General features: G+C 48.6%; 1 protein-coding gene across 2 annotated transcripts in view; it reads right to left on the bottom strand.

Moving 5' to 3' along the window:
• ZDHHC14 (zDHHC palmitoyltransferase 14) overlaps positions 1-19,772 on the bottom strand; it is a 274,447-nt gene that overhangs the window by 17,988 nt on the left and 236,687 nt on the right. For both annotated transcript variants that reach the window (XM_007451350.1, XM_007451351.1), the window contains exons 5-7: positions 18,624-18,672; positions 4,057-4,159; positions 2,667-2,776 (exon numbers count right to left, since the gene is read on the bottom strand). In XM_007451350.1, the coding sequence (XP_007451412.1) occupies positions 2,667-2,776; positions 4,057-4,159; positions 18,624-18,672 (262 nt within the window). The remainder of the gene's footprint in view (positions 1-2,666; positions 2,777-4,056; positions 4,160-18,623; positions 18,673-19,772) is intronic.

Here is a 19,772-nt window from a genome sequence, read left to right as displayed (position 1 = left end):
TTTTTTTTTTGCGGTACGCGGGCCTCTCACTGTTGTGGCCTCTCCCGTTGCGGAGCACAGGCTCCGGACGCGCAGGCTCAGCGGCCATGGCTCACGGGCACAGCTGCTCCGCGGCACGTGGGATCCTCCCGGACCGGGGCACGAACCCGTGTCCCCTGCACCGGCGGCGGACTCCCAACCACTGCGCCACCAGGGAAGCCCAGACCTGTATTGTTGACGTTCTCTCAGGCGCATCCCTGGCCCCCAGCACACAGCACATGCTCAGTGACAGTGGCCAAGTGAATTCTTACGACTGGCTGACCCACAGCACCAGCCCTGGTCAGCAGGGCCTGACCCTGACCACACCTTGGGGCTTTCTGTCTTTTCAATCTTCCATTCCTCCTGCCAGACTTGTTATGAGGACCCCCTCCCAAACCTGGCTGTTCCCACCCTGCTGCCTGCCCCCCCCCCCACCTCTGGGGACACTGCAGGGAATGGGACATGGGTCTGCCCCCGTGCTCCATGGCTCTCATGGGGAATCTTGAAGACACCCTCTCCCTCCCTCGTGAGTACATCGTTACACTAAGAATGCTTTAGAGGCATCCCAGGCACATGGCGCTGGGCACACAGGTGGTGCTTAGTCCCTGTCTGAGGCGAGGGACACTGCTCATTCTTCAGGCCTGTCTAGGATGCCTGTGCAAGGCCCTGGTGCTCTTTTAGTGCACAGGGGTTGTGTGAGGCAGGGCAGAGAGAGCAGAGGGCGAGGAAGGTGACAGGAGGGAACAGCGAAGACAGACACCATCGCCCTGCCCACTTCTGCCCAGGCCAGCTCTGGGAACCTGTGGGCAAGCGAGAGAGGGCAGCGCCCCATCTTCCTGCACAACCCCTCGAGGGGTCAAGCTCTTCCGAGGGGAGGGCTGTCCCTGAGAAATGCTCCATCCAGAGGGACTTGGATTTTGGAAAGAATACAGCCTCAACTTAGCCAAACTAGCAAATTTAATCCAGTTGTGGAAGAAATAATTTCGCTATGACAAGATCTGATCTATAAACAACACAGAATGGCGCCAAATGCAAATCAAAGACTTGGGAACGAGAAAAGATATTCGGGCAAAACGTGAGACTTCTGCGTTCCTTTCCTAGATTCTGGTGTCTGTTTCAGAGACGCGGTAAAAGATGCTTGTTCAGGTCTCTTGCCTCTTCTACTCTGTGCTTCGTGGCCTGTCCCCACTATCCACAAATAAACACACACCAGGAAGAAACACAAGCTGAACTGTGAAAAAACAAGCATTTCCAGAGGGTTTTTCTGGCCTAAAGAGCCCCAAGAGGGACTCCTGGGTGAGTCTGGAGCTCTCCTGGGGGAGGGGCACCCTCCAGGCATGACGGACACCCTGGCCTGAAGCAGCCCTTCCGTCCAGAGCCCTTGGCTGTCCCTTCCTGCTGTCCCTCCTCAGAGGAGGCCTGGGAGGGGCAGGTCAGGGGCCCCCGAGGGCCCCAAATTCAGGACGAGTGGCACACTGGGCTCCCAACTTTCTAGACCCAAACTGGAAAATGATCAATTTCTAATTACCCCATGGCATCAGGAACTATAATCCAGTACTAATTAATAAAAGGCCTTGGAATATGTGTTTGATATTTTGGGGGGCGGGGTGGGGGGAATCACTCTTCCTTCCCTAATGAAGCTTCACTGAGGCTGACGATCAAACCCAGTTTGTGTTCCATGAGCACGAGTCAGTGATGACTGACAGTGCAGCTCTAAGTGCACAGTGGGGCTGCTGTGGACACAAGCCGGTAGCTTTTGTGGTTTCTCTCCATGTACACAGAGGCCAAAAGCGAGGAAGGCTTGGAAACTCATTCTAGAAACCTGGAAAACTTGCTTAGTAAATAATGTTTGATTTGGCTAATCTGTTGGAAATATTCTACATGAGCGTAACCCATAAATAATCAAGACTCGGAGGCAGCTTCTACCATTGACACACACAGGTTCTGATGTCAGACGCCTGGGTTTGAGTCCTGACCAGGCAACATTTACCAGCTGTGTGACCTTGAGCACGTTATTTAACCTCTCTGTGCCTTGGTTTCCTCTTCCATATCAGGGGATATGATAGTACCGACCTCACAGGTACAGAGTGAGGTTTTAAAAGTTAATCCACGTAAAGCACTTAAAACAGAGCCTAACACTATTCAGTAAATGTCAGCCATGGCCATTATTAATATGACTGCTGTCTTATCATCACCACAATCTCCACTGCTTCAGCCCACACGGATCTCTCCCTCTGAACTATTTTAGCATTTCTATTCTGCGCAACTCAGCTCTTAGCACTTATTTCTACAGGCTTTCTAATTGCTTCCTACCTTGTGTCCTGCTCCCTCATGACAGCTCCCTGCTCATCGCGGATGTTCAACATCATCTAATAATTCATGGGGGTCACATGACTCAGTGTCCCTGTTTTGATCCTGAGGGGATTTTCCCCAAACTTGACAGAAATTCAGTAGAAAGTTATGCCAAGCATAACACAAGCCAGATCTTTATTTCGTTAAGGCCACGTCTCCGCAGCACAGAGCGGAGTGCTGACCTGGCTGGCGGTCATTGCCGTGGCCAGGTCACTGCTGCCCGAGGCCTGCGCTAACACACTAGGGTGTGTGCTTCCCCAGGTCTGTTATAGGGCATCGTGCCATTTGAATCTTACCTTGGAGAAATGGGCCCACACAGGGCAACACAGCAGTTTGTAAAGATATTTCCGTAGCTGTAGGGGTTGTAATTTTCTTTACCTCTTTTATTTGACCAAGATCCTTTAATCTGAAAGAAAAGGATAGTCAATGACACAGTATCCATCACACCAATGTCACAGTTCGGGCCGATCAGAAGAAGCCTGTAAAGAATGCAATGATCTTTACTCATTTCTTCAGCAGAAGAAACTGAGGTACTTTTCTCAAGGAAAACTGGCATTAACCCCAAACTTGGAAATATCCCCAAACAGCAGGTGAGACTGGGGAGAAACAACATTCTCTGGGGAAAATAATCTCTTATTTCTACCACATGGTACTTAAAAGGCAGCTCACATAAGCCAGTGGAAATTTTTTGATGCTACATTCAGTGTGTTAAATAGTAATGAAATGAATGGTAGCAGAGAGGAGTAACACACCTCCCCTAATGGTCCATTTTTTTAAAAAAGATTTTTTGATGTGGACTATTTTTTTTTTAGTCTTTATTGAGTTTGTTACAGTATTGCTTCTGTTTTATATTTTGGTTTTTTTTTGGCCACGAGGCATGTGGGATCTTAGCTTCTCAACCAGGGACTGAACATGCACCCCTTGCATTGGAAGGTGAAGTCTTACCTATTGGACTGCCAGGGAAGTCCTTAATTGCCCATTTATAGCCTGAATTCAGCCTCATCATATTGCAGAATAATTCTGCAGGATGTTTCTAGTGTTCTCAGTTACCATATACAAATAACTGTCTTAATATTCTCGGAACTCATCTATCTCATCAGCACTGATTTTTCTCAAGCCTCTGAGGCAACCTAATTCTGAGACATTTAATTCATGTACTGACAGAGGCTTCTGTCAGAATCCAAATATTCAGAGCAAAAAGGACCAGGCTCACGAAGAAACATTTTCCAGCATTACGTTTTCTGGTTTTATATTTCCTCTCCATCTGTATTAAGTACAGGCAGATAATCCTGGATAAAAAGTTAAACTTTGGGTCAGTGCGATTGCCTCCCAAAATGAAATGGAACCGTTATCTGAGAGAGGCCAGCCTGTGAGGTCTCTCTTCATCGGGGCAGGGTGACAAGTTGCTGATAGAATTATTGCAAAGGAATAGAACAGAATCCCTCCTTGGGCCTTGGAATTGGGGGTCACTCGGCCGATCTTAGTATCTAAGTGATGTGGTCAGAGAGCAGGACAGTTTGGAGATTCGCAATAGAGAAATTGGAGACTGATGTCGGAAAATGCTTCCCCTGCAGGCTCTTTGCTCCCAGGCGCTCCCAACTGGAAAGGGAGCCCAGGCCCCTCACCTCTTCTTTCTCTATTTCCCACGAAAGAACATGCCTGCGTCCCACCCCACCAGGAACTTACGTCTTCATTTGTGGTCTGGTTGGAGCTGATCAGGTACGTGTGGAAACCCGAGAGCCCCACGATGGACCAGACAGAGAAGAAGCAGACCACGGCCTCCAGCACGGTACCCGGAGTCAAGGAGGTGAACCAGTAGGACTGTGACGTTCTTAGGGCCCCAGGGAGCTGGATGACTGAGATTTGGACAGAAACCGCCCCCAGGCCCTCACTCAGGCCCTTGTGTCCACCTAGCCTGGCATCAGTGGTCTTGTAGCCACAGGAGACCCTCAGGGGCAGGCACGAGGCCACATTCTCCTTCACGGCACAGCGTTTGTGCTCAGTTAAGTGATCGGTGGGCTCCCTGAACACATCTCGTTCCTTTCTCATGGCTGACAGTTCCTCTGACTGTCCTTCCCACCTGACCTTGGCCCTTTCCTCGTGACTCACTGTGTAGCCAAAGGCGGCGGCAGCAAAACCAGGAAGCACGCTGGCTGGAGCTGGCAGCGGCCCAGGCTTTTGATGAATGGACCCAATACTGAACATCACTTCAATCACAGGCTCTACCTTTGGCTTCTGAAAGCTGGGACGGTAGCACTGACAGGTTTCCCTCTCGAGCTGATTTGAGGCTGTGACAGTCATTTGCAGGTCTGACCTCGGGCGGCTGAGACCAGGCAGGGTTTATCTTCTCAGCTTTCTCTCTCCCTGGATGGCCCGTCCACCCACTGGCTGCCTGCCCCCGCCGTGGATGGGCTTCTGACCCGGCGGGGCCATTTCTCAGTGTGGCATCAGGGTGAGCGGTATTTTTTCTTAGGGGACCTTTTCCCAGCCCCTCAGCCCACCCCCGACACATATGGCTGTCCTCAGCTATTGACAGGCAACTAGAAAACCTGGCTCCACACCAGACTGTGAGTGATAGGGAGTCTCGAGTTCCACAAGATGCACTAAAACCAAAGGAGAAAAAGCCTGGCATTCTTCAACAGACAAGATAAATCAGCCAGGAGTGTGGCAATTTGAAAAGACTAGAGAATATTCCTGTCCCACAAATACTTATAAAATTCTATTTACAAGATAAAGATGTTTCTCAGGAAAAAATAATTCATCATAGGTGTGGGAGTTTAAATATCCATCATGCATCCTCCATTGATAAATTACAGGCCAGAGAAAGTAAATACTCATGCTTTCCTAATGCTTCCGGGGATGGAAGCCATAGATCATGCTGTAATACATCACCACTGATTTTTTTTTCAGGACTGGGTATCATTTATCTTCAGAGCAGAGAAATGAATGTATCATCCGGTGCAGTGCCATCATCTGCCACATCATGATTAACAAATGCCACTGTCCGGCATGTGGGGCTGCATACAAAACAGGGGGAATGAATGCGCTTCCTGCTTGTTAACTGACTTTCAGCATCGGGATACACCACTGGGTCTGCTCTTGGAAAAGTGGAAAAATGCTTTATTTTTCTTTCTAAGGTTTAGATTTCTAGAAACTGCAAGGCCTCAGAAAAGCCCCGTCCAGAAATTCAAAGGACATCTCAAGGGGAGGACGCCCAGCTGGCCAAGGTGAAGACAGCGCAGAGCAGCGGGGTCTTGCGGATCCAACACAGGGTGCCCCTGGGGGGTGGGAGTGCTGCCCGGTCCTCACGGAGGAAAGAGGTGAACGGGCTGCAGGAAGAGCTGCACCTACCAAGAAAAGGAAGACTAAGGTGGATTCTGGAAAAGGGGATCAGTACGGAGGGGTGGGGAGGAGATGCAGAGAAGCAGGTCCCTCCCCAGGGCTGCCACCAGCCCTTCTTTTCTGCCAGGGTTACCCAGGGGGACAAACGGTTATGGCAGAGGCCTCGCTGCACATGGGGACACAGGGATGGTGGCCCAGGTAGCAAAGAGGATCTCATTCTCAACCGCCTCCTGACAGGTCGGGGCTCACAGACGCCCCCCCTCCCAGCCTCATCTCCCCACCCAAGAGGACACAGATGGGGGAGCAGCCACGTGGGAGCCCTGCCCGCACTGGCTTGAAAGCAGAGAAGTGGAGCCCAGGGAAAATGATGAGGAAGCAGTGGGAAGCCTGCGTCGGGAGAACTGCGTTGTATAAAGGGGGATGACACTGGCAGTGACTTTGCACAGGCTGGAAGGAAAAGACAAGAGGCAGAAAGGTCAAAGAGGAGGTGACAAATGGAATGGAAACAAGGGTGGAAAAGAGAGAATGAAGAACGAACCAAAAGATTTATTTACTGAATAATACACGAAGAGCCCAACTTCGGTCTCGGAAATACTTAGATGTCAACAACAGTTTACAATCCAGGCAGAATGACGGTCGTGTCAAAACATATGTAACATCCACACGTGTGAACCATGTGAAAGCTGGCATGTGAAAGTGGAGGAGGTCACAGCATCTAACGTGGCTACGTCTCCCTTTGCAGCTCCTGTTCCTTTTGCGGCTGCTGTTCCTTTTGTGATGCCACTTACATGATTACCTCCAAAAGGAGGCGTTGTTACCAGTGGATGTGGAGTTTTAAATGTTTATAGCAACCCCCCAAATACGCAGTGTTCTATATTAATATCTCATGTGCTTGGAAACATTTTATAAATAGCAGAATGCAGTTTCACTGTTAGCTCACAGCTGTGTCCAAATGAGGAATTCAAGGTAGGATGCAAGATGCAGCCCCCTCCGCCTCTCCCGTTACAGCTGCCACTTTGCCCACAGGACGTCTGAAGGAATAATCATCATCATTCATAACAATGGCTGGCATCACCGGCTGTGTGTCAGGTCCTGTTCCAAAGGCTTCATGTGTGATGAATTGGGAGATTGGGATTGACATATATACACTAACATGTATCAAATGGATAACTAGTAAGAACCCACTGTATAAAAAAATAAAATAAAATTCAAACAAAACAAAACAAGAGCTTCATGTGGATTAACTCACTTAATCCTCAGAGCAACCCAGTGAGAAGTGTGATTCCCACTTAACCGATAGGGAAACCGAGGCAGGAAGCAGTTAAGTAATTTGTTTAAGAAATAGCAGAGCAGGGATCTGAAGCTTGGAAGTCTGGCTCTGCCAGTAGGACAGAAAAGCCATGGGCCGATTCCTTTCTGAATTCTTGCTAAGGGACACGTGGCTCTAGGCTGACCCCAACCTCTGCTGGGGGAGATCGGGACCCTCCTTGTCAGGGTTTCTTGAACCTATGGCACCTTAAGGAGTCCATCCCCCTCAAATTCACTCTCAGACCGAGGTACGAATATATGAACAACACATCTTCTCACTGACCCGATAGCTCGATGTTGAAAATATCTATGCCACAGTAAGTTAAGAAACATAAATTTCTTTTTATTGTATCAAAACCCACTTACTGATTTTTTTTTTTTTTTTTTAAAGAGACATGAGTGGAAACAGGCCAACTCCAGTAGGAGCCAATTTAATAAGCAGCTGGATGTTTATTGCATCAGAGATGGGTTCCAAATCACAGACATTACCACTGCCAGCCTCCATCTGTCTCCTCCCCAGCCCCCCAGAAAGGAGCCCCCTCTGTGGCCAAGAGTATGGCTTTAGATTCCCTGCAGCCGCTAGCTCAAAATGCTGCACACTGAGGTACTCTCTAGATGACTATGGAATTGAAAAAGACTGAAAAATGCCGGCGGGCAGGTGCCCCTCCCTTGGGTTTCCACGCAATCCCAGAAGTGCTTGCTCTGTGCCTTTCTAGGCACCTGGCCCGGCACTCCGGACAGCAGACGGTGGGGGAAGGTAAGCTTCCCACCCTCAGGGAACAGGGGTCTGCTTGCCTGTGGGAAGGTAAGCAAGGGGAGACGACCTTGCAGAGACATGGAAATAGTATTGGGCAGAATGGTGAGGGCACCTCAGTATTTGGAGAATCGTAAAAGGTGAGAGGCATGGAACCAAAGGTTTTTAACCTTATTGGGTTCCTACGCTTTTCTCAGAAAAAATGCACATAAACACATTTTTTTCCTCATAATTTCAGGAAGCTTAAAAACGCCCCTGATGCCTCTGCGTGGATACACATGGACCCCAAGTTAAAATGTCCTGATTTATTCTAATCCCTTCATTTTAAAAATAGGTAAAATTTTATGTAAAATGAAGGGCTAAGGCCCAGAGTAGTCAAGCCACTTATAAAACCTCACATCGCACTTCGTGGCAGAATAGAACTGGAACTTGGTCTGCAGACTTCTAGGAGAGAAAGAACCCTTCCCAAGGCCCCAAGCTACGGAGTGTCACATGACAGGCCCTAACTTTGGAGCCTCAAAGCTCACAACAGCAAGGCTGAGACTGCCCGTGACATGCAACCTTGTTCATCGGTCCCACGGCCTTAGAGCCACCCCTGGGTGAAGAACTTGTCTCTGTTAATATGTCATCACCCATCTCCCCACATTCCAGCAATCAGGCTGGCGACAGGCTTTTTTGCCAAGTGCCAAATCCAGATAACAGTTTATTTTAAAAAGTCTGTATTTCATGTGGGTTTCCTCATTGACCAAAATCCCCGGATTCCAGAATGGCCAGGGAATGCCAAAGTCCAAGGCTCTGCCTCGGGAGCTTTCCACTCTGAGCACTGGGCGTATGTGGCCAGGGTGCTGGTCACACCGCATGGTGCTGAGGGGCCTTTCTCTGTGGGCACCAGCCAGGCACCCCTGGGTCCTCCTGCATCTTATTCTGCTTTAGGTCTCTGTCTGGGGTTCTGATGTTGAAAATATAAGAAACAGATGTTGTTGGTAATCATCTCTTTCTTTCTTTTTTTTCCCCCCTAAAAATTACAGTAAGATAGGCAATGCTCACTTACAGAAAGAGCTTTGATGGAAGGGCAGATCTCAGTGACAGACCCTTTGTCCTCTAGATTGAGGGTCTAAATCAGCATTTAGTGCTTTTAGATATTTAGGTTCAGGAACTTGTCAGTATATTTTCCTCATCAATTAGATGACCCTATAATCCTTAGACGGAGATAAGAAACTACAGCTTGTGCCCCTGTCATTAGAGGGCCCACCACTGTGTCTGGGGTGGAGGCTGCTGACTTCCCGATGATTTACACAACAGACACTTTGAAAATCAAGTTACTGGGACCTTTCAGACTGGATCATGGGACCATCATCCTTCAGTCTCTCAAATCCTTTCTCCTAAATGCTTATGTACCGGGAGATAGAGGTGTGTAGTTGCCCCAAATTAATCCTATGAAGTCACGAGAACTCCAATCAAAATTCCAACTGGAATTTTTTAAATGGAATTTGACAAAAGGACTCTAAAATTCATCAGGAAGAGGAAATGTATAAGAACAGGTGAGGAATTTTGAAAAACAACATCAGGGAGGCGGGAGCAGGAGAAGACTTTTCTAGTAAACAAAACAAGGTGAGAACAGTCTAAACAGGCCGTGGGCATGTGGGGTAAAGACGGCATTTCAAATTAGTGGTGAAGGACTCAAAGTGGCCGGTGGTTCTCAAAGTGTGGCCTGTGGAAACTTAGGGTCCCCAAGATCCTTTCAGGGTATCCTCCAGGTCAAAACTATTTTCCTATCATCACCAAAACATTATTTCCCAGCTTCACTCTCATCCTACCACGTGGTGGCTTCTTCTGGAGGCTGTGTGATGCAAGATGATGTCCTCATTCACTCTTATGCATTCTTGTGTTTTAAACATTTCTCAGTTTTAATTTTAAATACGGTATATAGAAATAGATATAATCTACATGAACAGAGGCTCTCTGGGGTCCTCAATAATTTTCAAGACTGCAAAAGAGTTCTGAGACCAAAAAGTTTGAGAACTGCCAGAATAGATTAGTAAGTGGTATTGGGGCACTTCACTAAACATTCGGGAAAAATGAAGTTGGAACTTTAGCTCACAACCCACACACAAAATTCTATTACAGATCAATTACTGTGCCAAACTTAAGAAACAACATAGAAAGGTATTAGAAGAAAATAAAGGAAATATTTGCATCATTTTGGGGTGAGGATGTACGGCACAAAACCTAGGAGCCGTGTAGGATGAGATTTACAGATTGAATTTGTTAATAAATTACACTTTTTTTGTATAAAAAGGTCAAGTTAGAAGGTAAGTGATAGGTTGGCAGAAAAATATTGGAAAAAGATAGTTATAAGATTATTATTAAGACTATATAAAGACCATGTTAATAGGAAAAGAAGAAACAGCCCAATTGGAAAATGGACAAAAAGTTTGAACTGGCACATTGAGGTGAGAAAAAAAAGGCTAACACTCACGAAAGTACGTGGAAGCTGAATATTATCCAGAAAATGGAAATTAAAACCGATTTTTTTCTCCCCATCAAATCGGCAAAAGTCACAGCACTGACAACTCCAGTGTGGGTGAAGTTGGGGAGAAATGGAGCATGAATTGGTATAATATCTTTAGGGGGCAATATGGTGCATTATATTTAAACTACACTTAGCTTTTAACTCAGTGACTCCACATCTAGTTGTCAATCCTAGAGAAATACACTTGCACACAAAGAGATACATACAAGAAAGTCCACTACCTCAGTTTTTGCGCAGTAATAAAAGAAGTCTAAATATCCATCAATAGAAGAAAACACTATGGTTCATCTATACTCTGGAATTCTATAAAACAGTTGAAAAGAGGATGATGTACATCTATGTGTTGACATGGAAACATCTTCAGGAAATATCTAAAAATCAAACTGTAGAACAACCCAAAGAGCATGTATGATCCCTTTAGGTAAAGCAGTCCCCCCAGCTGTACATGTGTGTGCGCGTATGAACGCACACATGTATGTATTTAAACTCTGAGAGGATCATCTGTAAAGACCCACAAAACCCGACAAGAACTCCTACAGGATGATGACGAGTCAAGAGCACCGCTTCCTTTCTACCCTGACGTCTCTGACTATTTGAAATTTGTTACCGTGAGAATATGTTCTTGTATCACTTGGGTGATTTTAAAAACCAAAAACCTCCTCTCCCACTTTGTGATCTTCTGAGATCTAATCTATGCTTATTCTTCACAGAACTCCCGCAATCCACCTGGCCAGGGGCAGCGGGGAACACTCTCGATTCCCTGGGTCGGGGGGCTGGGTTCTAGCTCTGGAAACGTCAGTGCGTCACTGAGCATGAATCGGGGTCACTTAACCTCTCGGTGAGGTCCTGCTGTGAGACCTCGGGCACTTGTCCCACCTGTTTCCCGGGGTCTCCCTGAGCACCAGCAGACACCAGGATGGACAGGCCCTGAGAGCTGGGCTAGTGAAGGCCTGTCCTGCCCCCATGGATTTTCCAACGGCCCCCAGTGCCCCCTTTCTGACAGCACCCAGGCTGACTCCAAGCCTTCTACCAAATTCCACTAAAACAGAACGATGCCCATGAGGCTGGGGGCGCCTGTCGACGGTGCCTTGAAATAAGCGCAAACTGGGGGCAAAAAAGGCGTTCTGCCAAAAGCCTCCACCATGGAGAATCGGTTACCGTTTGATGCACCAATCGTCCTTCTCGTTTTGGGAGAGCTGAACGATGTCATAATTAGAAATGAGTGTAACCCTTTGAAATGGACGTTAATGCTGCTACACTGAAGTGACCATTAGTGGGCAGGCGTCCCCTCCCACTGCTGGCCCTGTTCCTGAGGGGCTTCAGCTCCCTGAACCCCAGAAGTCTGCGAGGCAGGCCCGGCCATGTGGCTTCCCTGTCTCTGTGTGACCAGTGACATTTCCTAAGAGGCTGGAACATTTCACTTCAGGCTCCCGGTTTTTTTCCTGCTTCCATATTTCACGCAATAACCACAGAGGACCCTAAAGACAGTCCAGGCTGACATGGAGGTTCCATGTGCGACCTCCTAGATTCTGTTCGTAAATGTAGCTCAGATCAAGCTCATTTCTCCCCAAACCAATGCTAGCTGTCTCCCTTTTCTGCTGTGCCCCTTTCCCCGGGTCACCTAGGGCTCGGACCCCCCTTCCTCCCCGTCTCCTCCCGGGTCCTATCTGACTGCACATCTCCCAACAGATCTGTCCCCTTGTCACCGATTTCAATTTCGGGGTCCCTCCTTTGCAAACATCTCCTCACTACCTCACTCCATTGTGTTCCTTGCTTCAAGATGAGTATGCTTAAAAACAAAATAAGAACAAAAAGCAGCTTGGTTATGTCGTTCGCCTGCCAAAAATCATGGCTGGTTCCCCGGTGTCCAGGGGGAGAAGGCTGCTCGCTCTCTCACTGGTATTTAGTGCTGTTGGGACCTGCTTCCTGGGGGCGATTGGTCGTGACCTCCAGCCCCAGTCAGGGCTCAGCCATCACAGCACCCTCCCCCATCCCGTGTGTGTGTGTGTGTGTGTGTGTGTGTGTAAGAGTATCCGGGTGCTGACACCATTAGGGCTCCCAGCGCCCACCCTGCTAACCTTGCCGAGTGAAAGAGTGGAACACAAGCCTGGCTCCAGCCCTCCAGATGGCCTGCTCTCCCCTCCGTGTTCCTGTTAGAACTCCACCTTTCCAGGCCCTGTGCAAATGCCACCTGCCGCCTGTGGAAGCCTCCTGACTTCCCTGCAGGAGATGCAGCCTCCTTTTGGACCCTACTCCCACCTCCAGTGCAAGCTATGGCATTTTTATGTCACTTAAGACTTATTCTGCTTGTAAGGAACCAGAGTCAGAGCTCAGATCCTGGCATCCACAGATGCCCGTTGAGAAGAGTGAATCACCCCGTCCTTCATTGCTCCTCTGGCCTCTGGTTGATGTGCTTTGAAGCTCAAGGCTGACGGATCGTTCTAGACTTTGAAACCCTGGCACGTTTCGGGCCCAGGTGGTGGGCATTCAGTATAATGATTTTGAAGGAAGCAGAGGCTGAGTGGACCTCCTTCGTTGGACCTGCCTGGCTGGGTGGACTGAAGACCTAGTGGCACCCTTTTTGGAGAAGATTCTCCTTTTGTCTCTTTCCCCGGGGAAGGCTAGGGGGCCCTTTGAAAGCCCGGGCAGCCACCCCACTTCTCACTGAACCCCAGAAGCCCGCACCCCGCTGCCCGTGCTTCTCTGATGCAGAGATGAAAGGGAAGAAATGGCCACAGTCACGGGGAGCCAGCCCAGGAAACGGGAGGTGGAGAGGGGGCAGGACGAAGAGGATGGAGGATGGTCCAGGGGCTCCGAGGCTGGACGTCCTCTTGCCAAGGGTGACCCTGGTGGCCGAACGTCCTTCCCCTTCCCCACCACAGCCCGGGAAGGGCCTGCTCACTGCCCGCAAGCGAGCCAGAGCCAGGCGCTCTACCCACAGCCACTTATGACGTTTTCCGCCGTCCCCGCCCGCTCCTTCTCACGTGCGTCTCCTTCCCACCTCCTCCCGGGAAGTCAGTAGAAGGGAAGACATCATAAAGATCAGAGCAGAGGGCTTCCCTGGTGGCGCAGTGGTTGAGAGTCCGCCTGCCGACGCAGGGGACACGGGTTCGAGCCCCGGTCCGGGAAGATCCCACATGCCGCGGAGCGGCTGGGCCCGTGAGCCATGGCCGCTGAGCCTGCGCGTCCGGAGCCTGTGCTCCGCAACGGGAGACGCCACAACAGTGAGAGGCCCGCGTACCACACACACACAAAAAAGATCAGACCAGAAATAAAAGAAATAGAAACGACGAAAACAATGGCAAAGATCAATGAAGCTAAAAGCTGATTCTTTGAGAAGATAAACAAAATTGATAACCCTTTAGCCAGACTCATCAAGGGAGAGGACTCAGATCAATAAAATTAGAAATGAAAAAGAAGTCACAACCGACACCGCAGAAATACAAAAGATCATGAGAGACTACTACAAGCAACTCTATGCCAACAAAATGGACAACCTGGACGAAATGGACAAATTCTTAGCAAGGTACAACCTTCTAAGGCTGAACCAGTAAGACACAGAAAATATGAACAGACCAATCGCAAGTAATGAAATTGAAACTGTGATTAAAAATCTTCCAACAAACAGAAGTCCAGGACCAGATGGCTGGTCACAGGCGAATTGTATCAAACATTTAGAGAAGAGCTAACACTCAATCCTCCTCAAACTCTTCCACGCTGGAACTAGACACCATTCCCTGGACCCCAGGCTCACTTCCTGAATGAGCTGGTTGATGCCTTTCTCCTATAAAGTCCTGCTGGTTGCATGTGGGCCTGATGAAGAGCTTTTTACTTTAGCAATGTTCCCATCATTCATGGCAGTATTTCTGATAAGGAGTCCTGGCTAATTAGGCATTTTTGTTTCTAATCTCTCTCATTTCAACAACGACACCTTTTTGAGTTGGATATTTTGCAGATTAAATCCACGGTGAGAAACCTTTGCCTGTGCCCCCATTTGTCATCAAAATATTTTTGTTTTATTGTCAGGAGATCAGATTGGAGGCTACTGAAGCATTTTAAATATATTTTCTTGCCCAAGAACACTCTGCAGGGGTCACTTGCAAAGGCTGCCCTGGACTTCCCTGGGCTCGGGCAATTCAGCCAGAAAACCTCCTCTTGTTTTAAGAACTTGGTACTTTGCAGATTCTTGCACAGACTGCAGGTCTGGAGTGGACGAGCCGTGTGCAGTGCTGCCGTTATCAGAGGACAGCTTCTGTGAGTGTAAAACATCACAGATCAGTCTCATCCATCATAAATCGACCACCTCAAAAGAGACTCCCAAACTCTTAGGGCCTCAGCAGCGGAAGGGAGCTTAGAGCTACTGAGTTTAATATTTATCTGATGCTAGAATCTCCTACCACCCTGACCAGCAGGATGCATCCTATTTTGGAGTGCCACTGGCCCTGTGACCTGTCCTCCCCAGGCCATACCATTCCTGAGCAGCCCCCGTGGTTAGCGCACCTTTCTCGGGAGCTAAAAGCTGCCCCTGAGAAGTTTCCACCCGGCTATCTCCATGGAGCCTCCAAAGCCACACAGGTGTCCAGAAGAAAAGCAGGAGCCAGAAATACTGAACAGGTATCCTGATGGGACCCAACCTTACTTATCACGCATATGTTATCCGTTATAACCAGAACTCATTTTTTCAAAAATACATCACAACCCAGTAGAAACTAAAGCATACTTTTTCTTCTGGAATATGAATTTATGATAAAGCATCAGAACTCAGCACTTCTTAATAGACTCACTCAATAAGAGGGCATCTTCCCCAAAGCATGTATTTAAACAGAAAACACGTGGCCAGAACAGACTGCCTTAGGTCTTCACACCATTGACTGGGGAGAGAGGCACACTCAAAATGTTTCTGTGCTTTGTAATTAAAAACCCAGCACTGGGCTTCCCTGGTGGCGCAGTGGTTGAGAGTCCGTCCGCCTGCGGGACGCGGGTTCGTGCCCCGGTCCAGGAAGATCCCACATGCCGCGGAGCGGCTGGGCCCGTGAGCCATGGCCGCTGAGCCTGCGCGTCCGGAGCCCGTGCTCCGCAACGGGAGAGGCCACAGCGGTGAGAGGCCCGCGTACCGCAAAACAACACACCCCCCCCCCCCCCCCAGCACTTTGCTTTCCTACCACGTCCAAAAAACCCGAAGAAGATCCGGGTTGGGAGCGTCGCTCCTCCTTCCCTATCGGCAGCTTTTCTTCACGTTCCTCCCGCGCCTTGCGCTTGGTTCTGCTTTTTTCCGAGAGAGAAATGGAGTGGTTTTATCCGAGGGTCTCTATGTTGCTGGGCAGCTCCCTGGGATATTTTGGCTTCAGCTTTAGGTCACCTTTTTCCAGGCAGGAGCCCAGCCTGACACTGGATCAGGAGGTGCCACAAAACCAAGTGGGGACCAAGTCAGCAGGAGTAAAGTTAGATAATAACTTCATCTGTTAGACTGTGAAGGGTTGGCGAATTCAACAAGGACCTCATGGGGCATTCTGTTAGCATTTTCAACCTGAACTCAGGGCAGGAGATGTATGCGTGTGTATGCATTCTTCTATATGTGTATGTATACACACACACATATATATACACATAAACGTGCATACATGTATGTATATATACACATACACACATATACATATATATGTGTATGTATATTTGTGTGTGTGTGTATATATATATAATATATATATATATATATATATAATATATATATTTTAAAGCCCATCCATTTTTGTCTCCTATCCCCTCTCTCCTAGATTAACAGAAAGGGCAGAAAGGGAAGGGAGGGAATTCACAGTCAACTCAAGAAGTGACCTGGTGACGTCTAGTGAGCTTCCTGGATGGGTTCAGAGAGAGATCCTCTCAAACCCACCTGCACCTGAGTGCCTGATTCCTGGGTATATCCTACCTGAAGGCCTGTGGGGTTGACAGGACAATGGCCTCCCCAAAGATGCCCTAATCCCTAGTACCTGTGAATACATTATCCACATGGCAAAGGGGAGTCTGTAGATTGAAGGTCATTGGTCTTGAGATGGGGAGATTTTCCTGAATGATCTGGATGCGGCCACTCTTCAAAAGCAGAGAGGCTTTCTGGCTGAGGTCAGAGAGATGGGCGTTAGAGGCAGGAGAGACCCAGAGCGTGAGAGGGGTTTGATCCCCTGTTGCTAGCCTTGAAGAGAAAGGGAGGAGTCCGGGAACGGAGCAAGGAAAGGGGCCCTCAGCCCTACACCCCATGAGTTTAGTCAACTACCTGAATGAGCCGGAAGAGGATTCTCCCCTGAGACTTCAGATAAGAATCCAGGCTGGCGACACCTTGGTTTCAGCCTGGGACCCAGAGAAGAAATCAGCCGAGCCTACTGGACTTCTGACCTACAGAACAGGGTGATCATAAATTTATGTTGCTTTAAGCCTCTTTTTTTGTGGCTATTTGTTACAACAGCAACAGGAAGCTAATACAACCAGCACGTGCCAGAGCAGTGCTGGGCAAGGCCCTGGCCCGGATGTGCCAGGGTGCCCTGCAGCTGTGTCTGGAGGCTGTAAGGGGCCTGCCATGCGCTCAGAGCAGGTTGTGTTGCCACAGCTGCAGCTGCCAAGCCTCTGAATGTGGAGGACATGCCTGGATAACATCCGTAAAAGGGAAAAATGCCTGGCTGTTGGTTGAGAGGCTCAGCCCTGGATATGGCAGCACTGTTTGGAAAGGCAGTGGCTGAGATTCTTATGAGCTTTCAAGAACCGTGCCATAGGAGAAACTCTTTTTTTTTTTTTTGCGTTACGCGAGCCTCTCACTGTTGTGGCCTCTCCCGTTGCGGAGCACAGGTTCCGGACGCGCAGGCTCAGAGGCCACGGCTCACGGGCCCCGCCGCTCCGCGGCATGTGGGATCTTCCCGGACCGGGGCACGAACCCGTGTCCCCTGAATCGGCAGGCGGACTCTCAAACACTGCGCCACCAGGGAAGCCCAGGAGAAACTCTTTACCTCTGAGAATGATATTTCAAGGGAAGATAAGTTAAAATTTGCTCTGAACCAAATAAGAGCATTTCTCTCCTTCGTCCGCTTTCCACACGAACAGCACGGTTTGCACACCACTGAAACACACTGTCACTCCTTCTCTCAGCAGCGTCCGTCTACTCCCCTTATTGGGGAGCACAATGCTCTTGATTACACAGACTATAAGCACAGCCAAGCCAGGAGCACGAGCAGACGCGTGCTCTAGAGGACGTTCTGGCAGAGCTGCCCGTCGCGTACATTGCCACACGTCGTCCAGCACGGGCCCAAGGCCTCAGGAAAGGCACAGGTGCCTGGGACCGGGGAGGGGAGGTGGCTAAGCCTGCCACACTCTTGAGGCTTCAGAAAGCATTCCAGCCGGCAGCCCAGACCTCAATGCCGGTTCTGAGCTGCATTCATAAAATTTAACAAGACCAGCATGTTTTCATGATGGAACTGATTTCCTGAAAGACTTAGACGAGCCTCTTCTTCAGGGAAGGAAAGACAAGGCTTGGCTGTAAGCTATGCCAGAGCAACATGCCTTGAAAACCGAAGGACACAGAGAAGCGATGATGGTGGAGGATGGTTACCCCTGGCAGGGTTGGGGAGGGAAACGAGGGATGGCATTTCCCATGGGACCTGCTTTTAGCAGCCACCAATGCTGAGAATTTCATTCCTAGCACAACCTTTCCTTCTGGCCAACTTCTAGCTAACTCTAGCTTCTCAGATCATTAACAGAAGACAGGACATACCTGTGAAATGTTCTCTCCAAGAGCCTCTGTATATCTTCATCTGTCCCTGTCCCCTTTTTAAGAGATTAGCAGCTGACTACAGAATCTGTAGTAGCCGCCAAAATTCTGTGCTGCCCATGAACACAGAGGGTCTGAGGATCCCCATGTGGTGACTGCACCAAGACGGGACCCACACAGGGGCGTCTGTAAATATTCTGTAGGGACCAGCTGCTGATCAAAATGTAGTCAGTTGGAACTCAGCCTGACTTCTCCCCAGACCAACCTGATGTAACGCAAATCAGTGTGGGTTTCTGGGGGTGGGCAAGAATTCACACTTAAGTTTTCTAGTGAAAGAGCACTTCAGTTTAAACAAGGCTAAATGAGTCACTTCGAGGTTCAAGCATTCAGAGGCTCTTACTCGCACAAGTGAGTATTAGGGAGTTCTTTGGATACTTTACAGAAGAAAAGGGAACACGATTTATGAAAAGGAAAGCCAAGGCACAAGATGAAGAGGTTATTGAGTAGACGGCCAGTCCAATACTTAACACGTTAGCACTGTAAAAAACAACAGCCAGAAAGGATATCTTGCAGGACTGTCCTTAAGAGCATTTAGGAATCCTGCTTGCTGTGAACCTGTGGGAATGAAAGCAGAATTTAGTATTCAAACATAACCTCCAGAAAACAGCCTTTAGGCTGAAAGCTCTCTCATCTACATAAAAATAATAGGTGTCTAAAGAGCAATTAAATAATTACATTTTGTAGTTCTGTAGAACCCAGTGCACTGCTCAGAGATTGAGATTCCACGGAAGTTATTCAACAAGAAAGTGGCAGATTCATAAGCAGACCCAACATCTGCAGGATATTTTTTCAATAAAAGCAGATGGATGTCTGCATACTTTCCCGTAAATTATAGTTCTGATTACTCCTTTGTTTTCCTCATTTTAATGGGAAAACAGAATACTGTATGCTATTTTTTTCTCTTCTTTTATGAAACACTGTTTTCCCAAAGTTTGTTAACTTTTGACCCTGGGCATCTTGTAAACTAGGCTACGCATAAAAGATGTCTTTCTCTGCATGCCAGAGTAAACAAACTCACAAAGCTGAAGTTTATTACTGATTTCTTCTGGGTTTGAGACATATTAATATGAACTGTCTGCACAAGAAAACATTTCTTCAGGGGCCTGAGTAAAGATGCATCTGACAAGAAGTGATTTTTATTTTATGTATTGGCGTTAAATGCTTTTTAAAAAGAAAAGCCCCCATGGAGGAGCTCTTGGTGCTCCCACCTTGGGGTGGCAAGGCTGGGTCCATGTGTTTTGGGGACATAATCTGGCCCTGGGGCGGCTGTGAGATAAGCGGGGAGGACGGATGCCATGGGACCGGTTCTAGAGCATTCCGTGGCCTTGTCTGCTGGCGAGGCTGCAATGTGGGAGAGAGAGGCAGGGCCCCAGACTCCTCTGTGTAACTGGAGGCCAGGCTGGCTACTGGGAGGCTAAGGTTGGGACTGCTCCAGTTCTTCCTCGAGCTCCCATCCCCTCTGTGCCCACTGGCCACCATGGGAGCATGAGGATGTGCCGTTTGCTAGGATGCCAACCGGTGGGAGAGCTAACGAGGAAAGGTGTTCTCTTCCATCCCTGCTAGGCCAGGAGGGTGAAGCCAGCACGTGGACAGATCTTAGAGCAAACACAATCTTGAGGCAAAAGGAGGGACGAAAAGAAATGATTTCTCTTTCC

The sequence above is a fragment of the Lipotes vexillifer genome, unplaced genomic scaffold (assembly GCF_000442215.2).
Source record: "Lipotes vexillifer unplaced genomic scaffold, Lipotes_vexillifer_v1.1 scaffold935, whole genome shotgun sequence".
Taxonomy (NCBI): Eukaryota; Metazoa; Chordata; class Mammalia; order Artiodactyla; family Lipotidae; genus Lipotes; species Lipotes vexillifer.
Note: the sequence above shows the minus strand (reverse complement) of the source record. Positions and strands in the feature narration are given on the sequence as shown.